This window comes from Rhipicephalus microplus, chromosome 4 (assembly GCF_043290135.1).
Source record: "Rhipicephalus microplus isolate Deutch F79 chromosome 4, USDA_Rmic, whole genome shotgun sequence".
NCBI classification, from domain to species: Eukaryota; Metazoa; Arthropoda; class Arachnida; order Ixodida; family Ixodidae; genus Rhipicephalus; species Rhipicephalus microplus.
Genome location: NC_134703.1, coordinates 3,387,501 through 3,405,059, shown reverse-complemented (window position 1 = coordinate 3,405,059; position 17,559 = coordinate 3,387,501). Strand labels below are relative to the sequence as shown.

General features: G+C 46.1%; 1 protein-coding gene across 2 annotated transcripts in view; it reads right to left on the bottom strand.

Moving 5' to 3' along the window:
• The window catches only part of LOC119172599 (acetylcholinesterase-1), a 57,216-nt gene extending 40,300 nt beyond the window's left edge, over positions 1-16,916 (bottom strand). The window contains exons 1-2 of one of the 2 annotated variants that reach the window (XM_075892104.1): positions 16,804-16,916; positions 2,501-2,554 (exon numbers count right to left, since the gene is read on the bottom strand). In XM_075892104.1, coding sequence (XP_075748219.1) covers positions 2,501-2,543 — 43 coding nt within the window. In that variant the 5' untranslated portion in view covers positions 2,544-2,554; positions 16,804-16,916. The remainder of the gene's footprint in view (positions 1-2,500; positions 2,555-16,803) is intronic. The other variant, XM_037423755.2, reaches the window with a different exon arrangement.
• Positions 16,917-17,559: the final 643 nt, after the last annotated feature.

The following is a 17,559-nucleotide window of genomic DNA, read 5'->3' as shown; positions in this document are numbered from 1 at the left end:
TGATGTGGTGGCCAAAACATGAAGCTCAGTTGCTCTAAGTCGTTATATAGAGAAATTTAACCATTATACTACCGTTGAACCAGTTTATCCCATTGCTTCTGATCACTCCGTAACTGATATGAAGTGAATGATTGAACTTTAATACAGTCAGTTCTTGGTATAACGAATTATCAATTACAATGGTGTAAATGTGCTTCCATGCATGCAGTGTTAGAAATCTATGGTTACCACGAATTATGGAAATGATGAATGTAATTTTGTATCAGACATGGCTTCATTTTAATAAAATACTGTATTGTACTTGACGTTTGTATTAAAGAGTTTAACAAACACAGCAATTCAGGTTTTTCTGGGTATTTATTGAAAACTGCTGTCTCATCTCATGTTCTGGGGCAGCAGCGCTTCTTTCGCGATACAGGCAGCTTACTTTGTTGTAAATTCTGGCTCTTTATATTAATGGCGGGAGGCTCATCTTACCCTAGCTATGTCCGCGTTTTCGATGCTTAAGTCGCTAAGTCCGAGTTGACAACAATAAGAAAAACCCTCTAAAAAGACAGGGCGTGCAAACACGGACCCAAAAAGAGGAAGTCTGGACATCACAAACGCACGCTAACAACTCAAGATGCGCACAGAGGCTGAAAAGCAAGAAGACACGAAAACTTATCTGCACATGCCCATGCATTATGCAAACTTTTCAATCTAACAAAAAAAGGGGGGAGGGGGGAGTCTGCTTGAAATATAACTGTGAAAATATCCGTTTCTATCTTCATGCATTTGTTTTCATCTTTACCAACATAGGAAAGGGAAAAAAGACAACCACCAGTTTGTAGCACGAAGCCACAAAGAAATCATTACAAATTTCTCAGAAAGAAAAGCATCTTAGTTGCCGAAAAATTCAACTTGGTCCGAGGTTCGAACCCGAGACTAACGGGGTGTTTTCTTTTGTAACCCTTTCGCCACCTTGTGGGTTTCCGCAGAACTCATTTGCAATACAGGCATATCAAAGAAGAAACGCGTATCATGATTGAGGCATGTTATATTGATATATGGGTGAGCGAACTGCCGATTAACTTGCATAAAGATGAAATCAGTATCTTTCAGCGGAGGTCAAAGGTTCTACTCCCAAAAGAATGGCAACTTATCTGCATGGAATAAGCATAGTGTGGAGTCTGTGCTTACGCTTTCTTTCAAGCCTCACGGTGCCTCACTCTGAAGGCCCGCTTCATTGTCGCTTGCACATTGAAGCTTAGAATGCACACTCTTTCACTTCTTGCATCGTAAAGAAGACGTTGCATCACATGAGCAACCACATAGCAGGGCAATGTCAGCTTACGAAGAACGCTGGCTCACTGAGTGCCCGAAACATATCAAGCGCCTTATAGTCGGATACAACTAGTCTGTAGCATTCCCTCATCAAACGCGGGTGTACACGAGCCTGCATGAATGGGTGCGCACGTCAGACTGGCGTCACCCCCCCCCCCCCCATACGTTACTAGAATGAACTTTTAGTAACGTTGACCCCCCCCCCCTTTCCCCCTTCCCCTTGGGAGAACACTGCTGAGTGCTAAAAGGAACTTTTTTTTTTTAACTGTGGAGGCGATGAGATGGCCCGCTCCGATCATCTGGATGGAGCCTATACAGACTATTCGAACATAGAGACATGCCGCAGTCGTTTGAACACCTGATACAAGCATACCTTCATGTGCAGACAGTGCTTGTATTATGGTCGCGCCCCAGAAAACATTGACTGGTTCTTAAGGATCTAGTATATATTTCCTCCTAGACAGCTAATCAATGAGTTATTTGCGGACAGTAGTTATTGCACATAATTCAGTTTCTCTCTGTTCATTTTATTAATACATACGCACTGATTGACTGACTGTGGAAACAAATAAGCGGTGTCATTTTTTATTTGTTTTTTTTTAGCAGTGCCTCTTAACACGGCCTTTCTACTCGCACAATATAATCACTGAAGGAGTGTATGCGTGATCGGGAATACGATGCACAGCCGGCCAAATCTGTAACCATCGTGCGCGAGTGGCGTCTTTTCTGAGCGTTAGCGCCATACGACGGAGCTGAGTTGCAAAAATGGTTATAGTCACTTTTCCAGTGACTCTAAAAACGGTGTACGTGCCCACAAAGCGCGCTCAGCTCGGCCCAAGCTCGGTTTCCTTCGAATCGGCGCACTGGAGATGAACCACGCTGTACTGATTATCTCCTCAGTGATGGCGTGGGCGTATCTTGTAATGTTACTTTCTCGATTTGTGGCTGCAACGTTCATGTTCGCGAAAGAAAATACCACCGAAACTGTTGGACCACTCGCGCTGTCGGGTCCAGCTGAGCACGCATTCTGGGCATGCGCTTACCTTCACCCTGTTTGCAACTCGGCTTTGTCGTACGCCGCTGACGCCTAGAAATATCACCGTTCGCGTACGATAGTTAAAAATTTAGCCGGCTGTACCTATGATTTGAATGAATGAGAATGATGGCATTCACGTACGGTTGCAGCAGGAAGGGGGTAAGCCAGTGGGGATCCCTTGCATCGAGTCGGCAGCTGGGAAAAACACAGCGTACAGTTTAGAGCAACGTTTTTTCATCTCGGGCAGTTTGGTCTGTTCGCGTAAAGCCTTAGAGTAGGATAACGCACGCACACTGCCACGGCTTCCTACTTTCTAAAATCGCAAAAAGTGTTTGCCTCGCACCGATGTCGGCTACCCTCTGCTCCCTATGCGCAGTCTAGTTTCTAAGCTCTCCTCTCTGATCCGACCCCGCTTGCATTGTAAGTTCTTGCATTTAAAAAAAGCGTCCGCGGCAAATCGCGTTATCGTTCGAGGAAAGGTCGCGTTTTAAAAAGGAATCAGCGCGCGAGAAAGAACCCCCCTCTTTTATCTCTCTCTCCCTTTCTATTTTGTTTTCAGAAGAAGGCGGTCATCCAACAACCGCACATTTCTCTCTCGCTGGTGTTTATTCCCCTTCGCGGCACGCACGGCTCGGTGCCTCTCGAAATGGCCGGTTCAGCTTTTTATCTCGGGGATATAAGCCCAAGAAGCTGAAGCGGCAAGCAACAACAAATGCACCAATGCTGGTTCCTTCTGAAACTGCGCCGGCGAGCACTATCGTTGGTGCGTGACGTATTAGGCCGGGTCGGATAGCGTGCGTCCAGCCATGTTCGGACGCGCCGTGATGTTGGGCTTCGCTTCCTGATCCAGTGACCTTAAAGGGACCACTCGAAAGGAGCCTGCTTGGCCCGGGCCTTTCCTGTGTTCCTCCTCTCTCTCCTACATACCGACAATGTATCCGGCTATCCACTGGGACCGTGCAAATGAATGGTCTTGCGTAACACCAATTTCCACGGCGGCGTTGTGGCTTTAAGTACAAGGCGCGTTTAGTCAATAGCCAATAGCCAATAGCTCGATTGTTCGATGATTCATTGCAAACGTAAACGCTACCTCGTTGCCTTTGAATTAGGCTCTTATGAGGTCTTGGCACTTGAACCAAAGAAGGAAACACCGAAGCTTTCGAAGCCTTTTTCATACCACTTTGGGGTCGCGCCTATACGAAGCGTTGATGGAACGCTAGAGGCATCGCACCAGACGCTTTAGGCGAAAGGAGAGGTCCATAACTTGTACCTCAAAGGTCCCATAGCAAGAACGCAATGAACTCCACCTTCCCCATTTCTGGGTTTTCCAGGCGGAAAACGGAAGTTGAAAGCATCAAAAGAGGGAGGCAATCTCTACAATACCATGATGACGAGTTAGCAGACAGCGACAATTCTTTTCACGGCACTTTCTTCCACTATATCTTCGAAGCAACGTATATCCCGCAGGTGTAGGCAGTTTCCGGTGAGAAACAGCTATCCACGTGCTGACAGGTATTTGTTAAACTTTCTATTGAGCTACCCACTTGCTGGGCAGATGTATAAACGTCATAGAGCGCTAAGTCAAGAGCGAAGCGAGCGTCACCGGTAACTTGAGAGTATATAAATCCATTCGTGGTCCTTACGTTCTCTGTTTCTGCGAACAAAAGCCACTCAACGGCGCGTGAACACAGAAAATGGAGGGCCGAGTTCGCATCGTTCACCTACAAAGGAGCTGCTCTTTCAGTTAGCCAAAAGAAAAACGCGGACTCAAGGTGTGCTTGTGACAGCTGGTCTTTCCGTATACATCCATGGTACCTAGCCCTCCACGGATGTGAGAAAAATTGTAGTCATTGCCTCAAGCTGGTCAATGGATCACTTACAATAGAAGAGAAGTGCATACTTACGTTTTTTTTATTTCGTAGCGCACGACTTCATATACTTTTTACGCTTCTGCGCATGAAATCTTCTCACAGGTTGGTGCGCTTGGTCTACAGCGCACAAATTTTCGAATGTCTCGAAAGAATCATAATATGATATTTAAGCTATTTTAAATGACGATCGCTGTTTTCTCCCCGCTGCTCAAGTAATGCGTCGTGTACCTAAAAGCTTGCAAAGCCGACGCAACGATTTGAGGCCATTTCAAAGGACACATAATGGTGCTTAAGAGTTAAACCAGAAGAGTGTTATTTGGCTTCCACCTCAAGTTCAAATATTTGTTCTCTACACATTCGTGGTCTTTATCTAATGCTGTAACCGAGTAGAACACTCCCCCTATACTAAATAAACCGTCACAAGAAAGTAGACGGTGACACCACCCATCAGAAGTGTTCCTGCAGAAATAATTCATGAGAAGCGCAGTGTTTTTTTTATACGAGCAATGACGCGTGTGCGTTCGTATCGTGAAATTGAACGAACTGATCTTGATCAGTTTGTTTAACCAGTGTCAGGTTAGATTTTGTGTAACCTCAGTGTTATCGAGTTAAAAGAAAGTAAGACCACCATTTTCTCTCCTATTTTATCAACTGCGTGTCACAGGGTATCATGAGTCCAACATTATAATAATAAATAGTTGACTTTTAACACCCCAAAACCACCATATATTTATAAGAGATGCTGTAGTGGAGGACTGCTGAAATTTCCGCTACCTGGGGTTCTTTAAGGTACACCTAAATCTAAACACACCTGCCTTAAGCATTTTCGCCTTCATCGAAAATGCGGCCGGCACAGCCGGCATTTGATCTCTCGACCTGCGGGTCAGCAGACCAGTGTCTTTGCCACTAGACCACCACGGCGAGTTGTGAGCCCAACATTAACGATTCAGTGAACATTCTTGGTCTAAATCCTTTACATCTTTTATTATTCATTATGTCTCATCGCCAAAATATCTGTAACGCTCACCAGTCGGATTGATTGATTGATTGATATGTGGGGTTTAACGTCCCAAAACCACCATATGATTATGAAAGACGCCGTAGTGGAGGGCTCCGGAAATTTCGACCACCTGGGGTTCTTTAACGTGCGCCCAAATCTGAGCACACGGGCCTACATTTCCGCCTCCATCGGAAATTCAGCCACCGCAGCCGGGATTTGATCCCGCGACCTGCGGGTCAGCAGCCGAGTACCTTAGCCACTAGACCACCGCGGCGGGGCACGCTCACCAGTCGGACCTAATCGAACTGGGGCTGTCGACACAATGAGTGACTGCGCGGTACCGTTCTCGGTATATGCTCTCAGAAATTCGTACGAAAGAGTTCAATCTTTTTTTTTTTTGTTCAACGTTCCTACATCAGACCACGATATGTTGCCCTAGAAGACAAGGAAGACAAGATATCACAATCTTATCTAAACCGTCATGATAATATTCGTTATAGAACGACTTTTGGGAGCAAACGATTCTCATGATAATTGATTGATATGTGAGGTTTAACGTCCCAAAACCACCATATCATTATAAGAGACGCCGTAGTGGAGGACTCCGGAAATTTCGACCACCTAGGGCTCTTTAACGTGCACCCAAATCTGAACAGAAAACGATTCTCAAATGATCCTGTACTGGGCCACGAGCAAGTCTTATGCCCGACATGACACAAGAAGGCGGTATTCGTGAATAGAAAAATTAAACAACCAAGAGGAACCCACTTTTAACGTCGACAAGCGCAAACTGTTGCATCGATCATCAAAGCAATCTGCCGGGGCCGAATTCACGCAATTTTTCTTTCATAAATTCGTTTTCCCGTAGGTCATCCAGCTTCACTGATGATATGCCACGCATCGCGATTGGTGCAAGTGTTACCTTATGAAAAGTTTTACCCCCGTATTCACAAACGCTCCTTCACTCAAGAGCACTCCTCGACTTGAAAAAGTCCATGGGAGCGCCCTCTGTTGGCAGACCAAGTCACTGCATATCGGCAATATTCTGCAGCGATCATTGAGAAGCGCAGCGTCAATTTCAGTCGAGCAGCGACGTAGTGTTCAACTCAGTCAAGTGAAGGATGGAATTCGAGTCGAGGAGCGTTTCTGAATACGGGGGTAAAAGTCAGATGTTCTTGCAAATATGGGCCCTTTTTTGTTTTCTTGTTTCGCATTGGCTGCAGGTGACATTGAGTATTACAGAAAGAAATAAGGTTTTGTTGCGGCCATTCCTTTTGTGGCCAAGCATTACGTTGGTTATGTTGCATTCAGAAAAAAAAAATGTCCCGTGTAATGATGAACTTATTGTTTTTCTACTATGCTTCTGGAGCACCTGCGAGCTTCTTAGTGGTATTGCTAATGTGTGCACGCGCAGCGCTCATTGTAAAGGAGTGAAATCATGCCAAACACGTGCGTTAATGTCATGGACGAATGAAAGTTCATGCGGGGACGATATAAATGTGTGATCGAACCTCTCTACAGTTTTTTAATGGACAAATGAAAATAAGCAATTCAATCTGATGGTTCCCCGTATTCTACTGTCCGTCGGCTTCCTATCGAGGCTATAAGAAAAAACCGGCCCCTCTGTTCCAGATGTTGTGTTCAACTTGAACAATGGCGCAAGCATATTTATTTATTTAAATTACTGTTTATCTATTGATTGATTAATCCACTCGATTTCTATCACGCCTCAGTCGCTGCAGACGGGAACCTTTCGAGCAGATGCTATCTTCCCATTCCCGGCCTTAGAAGCGCTTTCGTGCACTTGTTCTGGTTATTGCTTCGTGGATGTCGTCTCCGGGTTAATCCAATACTTTGGCTGGAACTGATTGACCGCATACTATTCGATGTAAAGGCGTTCTGCCGCCTGATCGCGAATGCTGTGGCCCTCGCGGGCGACCTCGAGAAAGTCTCTTTGTGGCTTTCTAGGTTGTGTCACCTTGCTGAGGAGCCTGATTACGGTCACATGGTGATGATATTTACGATAATCACTCAGCGTTAGTGTCACTTTTCGTAAGTTTCGAAGCATAATGTTCGTCACTGCATGCATGCCGTGTGCATTTCTCTCTCTCTCTCTTTCTCTCTCTCTCTCTCTTCTCTCTCTCTCTGTGTGTGTGTGTGTGTATGTGTGTGTGCCCGTTTGCGTACATGAGTGTTCAGTGCTTCTTGTGTTTTAAATGCACGCGAATGTTCGTTAGTTAATTGATGTTTTATGTTGCCAAAGCAGCCGAGGCTATACTGTGCCAGTAACTAAGGATCAAGTTTGCGTGAATGCCTGCGTGCTTATGTGCATGAACATGGCGTGCATAACAATGTGTGCCTGTTCGTGTGGACGCATATGCACTTGCAGGTGAATTTTCGCGTATGCGTGCGTGAATATACACTATATCTGTACGTGCGGGTCTGTGTTATTGAGTGAATGTGGGTATGAGCGTGTGCTGGTTGTGACAGTGCGTATAAAAATGCGGGTATGTTGTGCATGCGTGTGCGCGTGTGTGCGTTCACGTGCACTTTGTACACGTGTTTTCTCGCCTGCGTACGAGAAGTACTTCCTGGTCTGTGGATTTACCAGTTCACCCTCACATTACAGACAACCCGGTCAGCAACACGGGCCCACTTGAATGCACGAACAAACGCCGCGTGATGCGGGCATGCAGGCGAGAAGGTTGCCCTGCCACACCCTCGCGAAGCCGAGCTGTGCCGGCCATCACGCGTAGAATCAAGGCTTCTTACATTACACTGCTGCTGCTGCTCGTCCATGTGAAACAATAGAGACAATGAGGTCCAGCCACCCGCGGGAACTCCCCGACTCGACAGAAAGCTTGCGGCGAAATGGGGACTATAGCTGTGCTAGCTTACTTGTGATTTCGCACCACTTCTTAATTTACGACGCCGTTGCCCGCAGTGGTATTGGCTCGAGGTCCGCCCCAGTTTCTTTTAATGCTCCATTAGAGCAGACCAGGAAGCTGCGAAGCTTTTTTCAATGAGAGCGCGGGGACTGTGGCCTTGCCGTGTAATTACGATGAATTAGGTACACGCTGATAATCATGGTGCGATTACCCGTCCGAAAAATACTGTGCACATCCTTTTTTTTCTGTTTTTGCAGCAGTATTTTTATACAATGCACAAACTTCATAAGTAGTTGGCCGTGGGAGTTCTTTTTCAGACGGAAATTTTTATTCTTTGAGCGACAGCAGACTTTCTTATGTTCTTTCGGCATTGTCACGACAACAACTAAGGCGGGGGTTTCAAACTCAACTCAGCTAGTGGTCCGCAGTAACTAAACTTAGTCTCCCGATTGGCTGAGATGATGAAGGGAGTCGAAACGAGGTGGCAGGGGAGCGGGTGCTACTTGACAGACTTTCCATGTCTGTTATATAAGTCAGTTTCCAAGAGGATCCAGCGTGCAGGCTTCGAGAAACATATTGACTGAATTATAGGCCTAAACATTGATCCTGATGTATAGAAATATTGAGGGGCTACATTGCTTTTTATTGTAGTCGTGCCATTATCTTTCTATACTCTTCTGATATTTTCGTTCTGATATTTTTTTTTTCGAGCTGTTTCGGATAGGCAACCTTCTACAATTGTGAATTATCGATTCATTGCAGAAAATGAAGAAGGCAGCACATGCGCAAGCAGTATCGCTAATCGGCTCGTAGCCTACGCGCCATAGAACGCTCTATATAATATTCGTGCTGTTAGAAAGAAAGTTACCATCGGTATAGTTGCTTGCAGCAGTGTCCGATATTATTGTTCAACCTCAACTACTGCTTCTCTGACCTTTTGAACCTACGGCCGTTGTCGAAGAAACCTCGTTTTGTTTGGGAGCGATGCTAGTTTCCCTAAGCACTATTTATAGGCCCTCTTTTCCCTAAGCTTGGTAACTATGAATGTACCTGGGCCATCAATCTAAAACAACGTGTCTGCTCAACTTTGAACCTTTATCGTGGCTTCTGTACAACTATATGTTTCTACTGCGTTGCCGCACTTTTTCAATTTATGGCTGTTGTCGAAGAATCTTTCACTTTGGCGTGGAGAAGGACGGTTATTGCTAGTTTCCGGAAATAATACACACCCCCACTGTTCTTAAACTATCCTGACTATCAAGGTATCGGGGCCATCGATCGAAATCGGCGCATCTGTTCTTCTTTATTCGTCTGTCGTGGCCGTCTATAAAGCTGTATGTTTCCGCTGCATTACCCACCTTTTGAATGAACGACTGTTTTCGGAAAAAAAAAAAAAAAACTAGTGTTGTTTGGTAAACGTGGTAGTCTCCTTAAACGTCAGTATCTACACCCTCTGTTCACGAACTTTCCTAACTATCAAGGTATCTGGGCCGTCAATCGGAATCAAGGCGTCCGATCCTCGTTGAGCCCAAGTCGTGGCCTCAGTGTACAGTCGTGTGATTCGTGGAAGGGAAACAACAATAAATGTGCGCTACATAAAATCCCCTCAACACCCTCGACTGGGCCGTCCCAAAGACGGTCAGGCGGTCAACCATCGTCCCTGTTTGTTTGCCGTCAGCTTGTTTTCTCCGTTCGCGTTCTACAATTCCTGTTCAGGCGCGACGGGACGCGGCGTAGACCCGGAAGTAGCTTCCGCATGCGCGCGTTTCCCTTTCCTATTACGGCACGCCGCGAAACAAGTAAGGAGGAACATTATATCCATTACCGGCCCGAGAGTGGGCGAGGCTGTGTGTCATGCCCGTGAGACGAGGCTGGGCATGCGATCGCGTTGCATGCCACGGTCAGTTGACCCGGCGAGAATTGACTCTTTTTTCTCCCGTAACACGTTATGGCCGGTTCCCTTTGTCCGCGGCTTCCACTCGCACTATCTGTAACTCCATTTTCGTTTTTTTTTTTCGCTTTGTTTCTATACCACACCTTCTTCGCGGCTTCGTGCCAGCGTCTTTCTGGGTCAGAGCCTCCGCCAACGTAGGGGGAAAGTGTGAGCGTTATTTGTGACGCCGTGTGTTTGCGTTGTTTGTGTGTCACGATGAGAGCATAGGAGAGCGGCGAGCGAGTCTCCCCTTCCATTATCTGTTTCCATGAGCGCGCGCTGGATACTTCGGCGGGAATGCGAGCCGCTAAGTGAGGCAAATGTAACGCCTTTGCGCGCGGTCCATAGTTTCTTTTCCATTTGCTTACTTCTCGTACGGGTGTTTTCTGGGGCCTTGTTTTGGGCGCTGTCCTTCGCCGTGACCTTCGCTCGGTCTCGGAATAGCCTTTGCATGGCGATCTTCCGAACGGAACCCCCCTTGCGTCTCGTGAGAAACGCGAATATACCCTAGCGGCGGTCGTGCTGTAACACGAGAGGTTGCTCTCACGCGGGAGTGAGGGCCGAATTATTGGCTTTTCAAGGCGATGTCTTCGTTAGTCGCCCCCTTGTGAGCTCTGTAATAGGGTATACGGTCCCCAACTTCCGACAGAATAAAAAAAAAAATGCAGCATATCCACGGAGTTAATAATAAGGAGTGTGGCGAAGAATTCGTCCGTCCATTCGTTCTTGCTTCCGTCCGTCCATGCGTCCGTCAGTGTGACCGTCCATGCGTCCATCAGCCCGTCCGTACGTGCGTCTGTTCGTGCGTCCGTCCCTGCGTTCGTCCATGCAGCCGCCTCTGCGTCCGTTCATGCGTCCATCCATGCATCTGTCTATGTGTCCGTTCGTCCATCTATTCAACACTCCAAGTACCATCATCTCGCATCTTTTCATCTTATATTCCTCATATAGAAGCACCGCCATCCAGCGGACATTCCAAGGACTAAACGAGAGGCGGCACACGCACACTTTCTTATGGCTTGCGCTTCGGGTCCACTTCCCACCTTAACCCACCTCGAGTTCACGGTATATACTAGTTCACTGTATTCATGGCACGGCGGCCAAACGCTCGCTAAACCTTTCGAAAACCAAGGAGGTTACGCCCAGCGAGTATGACGTAGCAAACTTTTTCAGTCAGATAGTGCTCAATGTACATGACAATGGCTGGTAATGGGAAATGAGAGGCGGAGAATTCGGCTTTTACTTTTTTACGGCTTGCGCTTCGTATCTACTTCCCATTTTTAACCACCTCGAGTTCATTCATGGTATATACAAGTTCATTGTATTCATGGCACTGCGGCTCAACGCTCGCTAAACCTTTCTAAAGCTAAGGAGGTTACACCCAGCGAGTATAACGTAGCAACCCTTTCTTGTCAGATAGTGCTCAATGTACATGCCAATGGTTGCTAATGGTGATTGCAGCCTGCGCGTTAACTAAAAGCCAAATGCTCCTGTCTCTCATTCCCCATTAGCAGTCATTGACATGTACATTGAGCACTATTTTTTATTGTTCAACAACGCACAGAAGAAGTCTCTCACCGGCACCACATTGGAGGTCAAAATGTTATACTTGTTACTAACTACGGGGGACGAACGGGTGCCGCTATAAGGAGCTTCGCCCCTAAAAAGCAAGAGTGTCAACCTCGGAGCCAGTCAAGGCAGTGCTAGGCAGTACAGTATAAGAGCGCCGCAATTAAAGTCATGTGGATTCAACTGCCGTATTCGCTTGCACACTACGGGCGATAGTTAACACTGGGTGGTGTTGGCTAACGCTGCTTGAATAATGGCTAACGTCGGATACTGCAAGCTGACGTTGGTTCAGTATGGCTAAATAACTGCTAATATGGGTTATTGGCCGTTATAACATGGATACTGCAGTCTCACTCCAATTATTCGGTTTTCTGCCAAATTATTTAAAGCGCAAGTTATGGCGCTCCGAGTCAGGCCATGCCCACTGCTCCTCACCAAGTGGAAAATTAAGTTATTGATTAATTTTTAAAAGCCACACAATTTTAAGCACCACCGCCGCAATGTGGCTATGTGGTTAGATCACAAAAAAAATAAAAGTTTCCTGTTTTCTTAACGTGCAAACTAGTGTCTAGAAATATTTCTCTAAGCAGCAACATGGTTGATAAGTTTCAATTCCAGAAATTTTTTAAAACTTACGTATTGCTTCGTAGGCGCATTTGCATCGCACAAATGATTAATTCTTGTCATTTTATCGCTTTTTAACGCACGGACGGTTAAACACACGGACGGACGGAAGGATGCTTCGCCGCACTCATCATCATACACTCCGTGGATATGCTGTGATTTTTTATCTTTACTTTATCAGTGAATGAGCTCGCTTGTGCACGGGATTTGTGCCATGACCAATGGAGGCGTGGCAATCGTTCATGAATACTCCGTGGTCTTGCGAGTGTCTGTCTGTGTATACACGTAGAGAAAATTATCGCCTACTGCAATGCACAGGACTCGCCTCGCATTGTTTCGCAACTCACTTCCTCTGCCTTGACCCAGTTCGTTGGCGGCTCTCCTTAACGGCGTTATGCAACAGGCTTCCCCCACGTAGTCTGCGCTTTGCTCAACCACAGAAGTTTTGGCAATATTACCTGGAATTCTGCGTGGCAAAATATTGATGTGGTTATGAGGCGCGCCATAGGCCCCATCAGTTTCAACCACCTGGTTTTTTTAAAGAGTGCTGATATCGCACAAATTACGGGCCTCTACCAGTTCATCGCTATCGAAAAGCGCTCGCCGGGGTAGGAATCGAACCCTCGACATCCAGGTCAGGAGCCAATCACCGTAGTCACTGCACCACCGAGGTGGACCATTCCCATATCCAAAAGTATTTATTTATTTATCTTATTTCAACATACTGCATCCTTGAAGGGCTATCGCAGGAGTGGAGGGAGAATACAAAAATTGCAATACACACAGAGTGTACAGGGTATGAAGATCAATAATTATTATTTTAATCAATGAATTAATCACGTGGTGAAGATTTCACGTGGTCGGATAAAGCATTCCATATTTGAATAGTGTGGACGAATATACTGTGTTCGCATTTCTTCGTTGATTAAAAGGAGACATGCTCAACCAGTCGGACTCAATATGATGTCTGGTGGATGTTGGTTTGGCAGCAGTGGTGTAGTTGATGAGTAAAACTAACCGTGGGCAGTGAATGAGAGCGCAAAGAATCTTTACAGTTTGAAAGAATAAACAGTGCAGGAGCAGGACGGAGACGAGAAGAGAGACAGCGCCGTGTTTGTGTCTTCTCGTTTCCATCCTGTTCTTGCACTGTTTTTTTTTAATGTTGAATAATGATGAAACTGAAAAGCAAAGCATGTACCAACTAGCTGAATTCAAGACGCTAAACTTTAGAGATTCAACATGACGACGAGAAGAGAGAGTACGAAGCTGAAGGCTATGGAGATGAGAACGTGAAAAATATGCTGCTTAAGTTGTACCATGACAAATTCTAAATTATTGATTCCGTTACATCAACTGGCGTAGCATGCAGAGAAGCTAATTATAAATACGAGGTATTGCCTCATTTGTTGCCCCTGTGCGTGAGAAAAGGAATTGACTTAAAAAAAAAACTATGAAGGCTTTGCTTTTCAGTTTCATCATTATTCAATATTCAAGAAATATGTTTTAAGCTGACTACCCTTATTTTATGCCTCGCCATAGTTGTTTTATTATACATTATTATTGCCTCTAATGGAGCCCTAATTCTAAGACTTTAAAGGTCTTTAGGCATGCTCGAGTTCTGTTAGCAAAGGTTCACGGATAGCAAATATAAGTGATTAGGGTGTTTGAAAACAAAAAGAAAACTGATTATAAAATTAAGGAATACGCCATGAAGTTTATCAGCGCAATGCAATGGCATTCGTGAAATATATCCAACCCATTTTTAACTTTCTTTTTGGCGAGATATACAACCAATCAAGCTGATTTTAATTCACTGAAGCTTATGCTTTTCTTATTAAAACATTTTTCAATTGTTTACTTTATCAGCAGCACATTTATTTCTTCTTCAGGAAGCTCCCTAACATATGACATTATAGTGACCTCTGAATCAAGCTGTCAGCTGCTGTACAAATGGCAATCCCAGTTCGGCAACTGTGAAATGAGGTTCGTTGCTGTGATTTTTTTTTAATTTGTTTTAGTGAGGCGAAGCGAGAACAAAACAATTATTACGTGCTTTGTAAAAAGAGAGCCTTATTTACGAAGCTTCAATAAGTATCTCTTTTTGTTTCAATCGGTCATTATCCTTCGATTTTGATATGCACAGCACTATTAATTGTTTGCGAATTACTCTTCCTAAGAATTGTTTCGCAAGAACACTTCTTTTGTGTGTGAATTCAGGCTATGTGCACTATACTGTCGTCTTTGATGGCCCGTTGATATTCAAGTAAGCGAGAAGTTGTATTTTTCGATGTCAGTGCAAGAGCCTCCAGTAGGCAGTAGAAAATAAACGAGATCGTCCGGCACCTGCACTACAGAAATGACGCTCTAGAGAGCTGTGGCCCAATTCACAAAACTTCTCTTTCGTAATACTACGTTCTCATTGGTAAACTGGCTTTGCTAATAATACCTTTCATATCGTGATTGGCTGACAATATTATCTTACGAAAAATGTATCTTATTATCTTACGAAATATTATCTTACGAAAAGACATTCACGTCAACATGGGCCGTCGGCCTTCGATTACAGACAGGCACGTTGGTACCCATCGTTTCATTGCTGGGGACATTCAGCATAATTGTGAAACTGGTTCATTTATTTTGGACGCGCTGAAGGCGAATGATTGCTTATTTATTTATTATTTTTGTGTACGCGACAAAATGAAACATCTCAAATCAGTTGTAGAACAAGGGCCTTTACTACAATCCGTATTCATGCGTTCGTTGGTCGGTCAAGGACGCTGGAATCGCGTAACGCCGAGGAAATCGTGCACGCATTCTGGGGAACAGTTGTTCCGCGCATATTTGAGAGAATCCTTTCACAGCCATTTTGGTGAATTTCCGCTCATTTAATATTCTGCTGCATATTCGGGCTCCTACTTAAGTATGACTTTCAACATTCTTATAGTTAATTATGCTAGTTCTGTGGCACTAACGCCTTGGCGGGTACTCGCAGAACACCTGTAATAATATAAAAAGGTTTACCACCGACACTTAGCTGGAACTATATGTATTCTTTCTGGTTGCACATGACGGCAATATTTCATTCGTTGTCCAGCTTCAATGCATCATTCGCATGATCGACAGTTATGCAACGACAAACGGCTTCTATGTCACACTAGTTGAACAGCGCGATATGAGTACACAACAAAAATTATCATTGTCACGTATGACAGGCAGATTAAGCAACATATACTTCTAAAAACCATGGAATGTGGGAGCCTGATGTAACGAATGGTAATCTGCAGCCTTCCACTGCTATATTCTAAACAAAACCCTGCGAAGCTTCTGGAGACTTATTGTAACTGGTGCGAACCAGTCAGTTCAGTGGTCATCATCAGCTACATTTCACTGAGTCCAATGCATCGTGCGATCAACTTGGAGAAACCGGTGCTGATCGGTGCTACGCAGTATCGCTTTCTTTTCGAACAAGTGAGAAGTGTATTCGCGAAACCGGAAGTAGCCTGACGGACTGCTTGACCCGCAGCGACCGGGGTATTGAACGTGCGTGGTTTACGGTACTCACTTGCGTTGGAGCTTTTTATAAGGCTCCTCCACAACACCGTGGTGGTTTTCTACGGCGCGTCACAAATATGTTGCATGGGTATCGCGAAAGAGCTCGAAGCTAGGTAAAATAGGACTGGCAGCTACTGCCGCATTCGTTGGTCGCTGGATTACGGACCTACAGCGTGTAACCATTCAATGTTCAACTTAGCTTTCCGAAGCTGAAAGCACTCCCGAAGCCACTCTACATCGAGCAACGTTATAACTGGCAAACCTGACTCGAAATTTTCATGCCAAGATTATGTCAAATGAGTCCCTATGCAAACGCTTTCATGGAAAGCTTAATGTGCCCACATCCGGCTTATCAGGGTAGAACAGAACTCTGATGACTCCGCAGATGCTGTCGGATGCACGGAAATTCTAAAAGAACCTAAATAAGCTGATATTTAAAAAAAAAAGTTGCTGTCTAGGTTGTGGGAGCGGCGGCCGTGAGTGCGCTGACCTCAGAAAGAAGAGTACAATGACGGCCGCTGGTGCGCTCGGGGCACGCGGCAGCCGCTAACAGCGGGCAGTTGCGGCCCGGGTTCCAATCAATTAACAAGGTTTCTGTCGGTCTCCGCCTCCTCCCAGACGGGTTCTCCGGCTAGCCTCAGCCCCGAACCCGCACACTTGGCGCCCAATGGCAAGAACCACGCTCTTGGGCCACGGACATCGAGGCAGTCCGCGACCATGGCCCTAACGACACCACTGGCCGTGCCCATCTTTTCCGGCCGAGACGCGAGGGAATCGGTCATCGATTTCATTGACGACCTTTTTGTATACTCGACCGTTAGCGGCTTCTCGGAGTCCTACGTGCTCTGGCGGGAATAACCAGTTGCCCTGCGCAGTGCCGCAGAACGATATCGGACTCAGCCCGGAATCCCTAGAGGGTTTACCGCAGAGATCGGTCAAGGTGTGTGACCACAATGCAAGTAGCGGGCAAGTATGAAGCTGCGCGAGAATAGAAACGCGTGACTCACCAGAGCGTCTCGTGGTGCAGAGCACGTGCAAAGATCGCGGGGGTTACAGCGGCGCAGCGACGGAGGTGTGCGCTGGCGAGATTTGCCGGATCGTATCTCGACGGCGGCTTTCGCGCGTGAAACCGCGCCGGCGACATTCGCGTTACGTATGCCCGGCACGGCACGCTCATTGGTTGACCCCCAGCTGCTAACCCGGCGCGCACGAGAGAGAACCTTATAGAACGGCGCTGATAGCGGCCGCCAAAGAAAGGGAACAGCGGCGACGGCTAACGAAAAAGGAGCGCGGCCTTTCCGCGCCAGACGGTGAGAAGCGGGAAAGGGGCTGGAACAAAGAGAGCCGCTTTCGCTTTCCTTCCTTCCTAGCTTCCGAGGCGGCGGCGGAAGGATGCAGCGTCCGCTACCTCTTTCCCGCCTTACAAGCTCGGCGGTGAAGCACGCTTGACAGGAGAACGCCGGGTTTCGGCGCACGTGGCTCCTTCTATAGAAGCATTCGGAGGGCCGACTGTAGTAGCTTCTCATTTTTAAGATAAAAAACCATAAATGCGTAATAATTCGTGCGAACCACCTGTCGTGATGTCAACTTGAAGTGTTGCAAGGTATTATGATCGAGAGAATATGCCATCGTATGATATAGTGACAGCGCTGGTTGCTAAAATTGGTGACGCCATCACCACGTCTTGCGCCGTTAACGCAGGACGTAACATATAATGACGGCCCTTGGTGGCGTGATCATGCAATACAGTCGCCTGGTCAAAC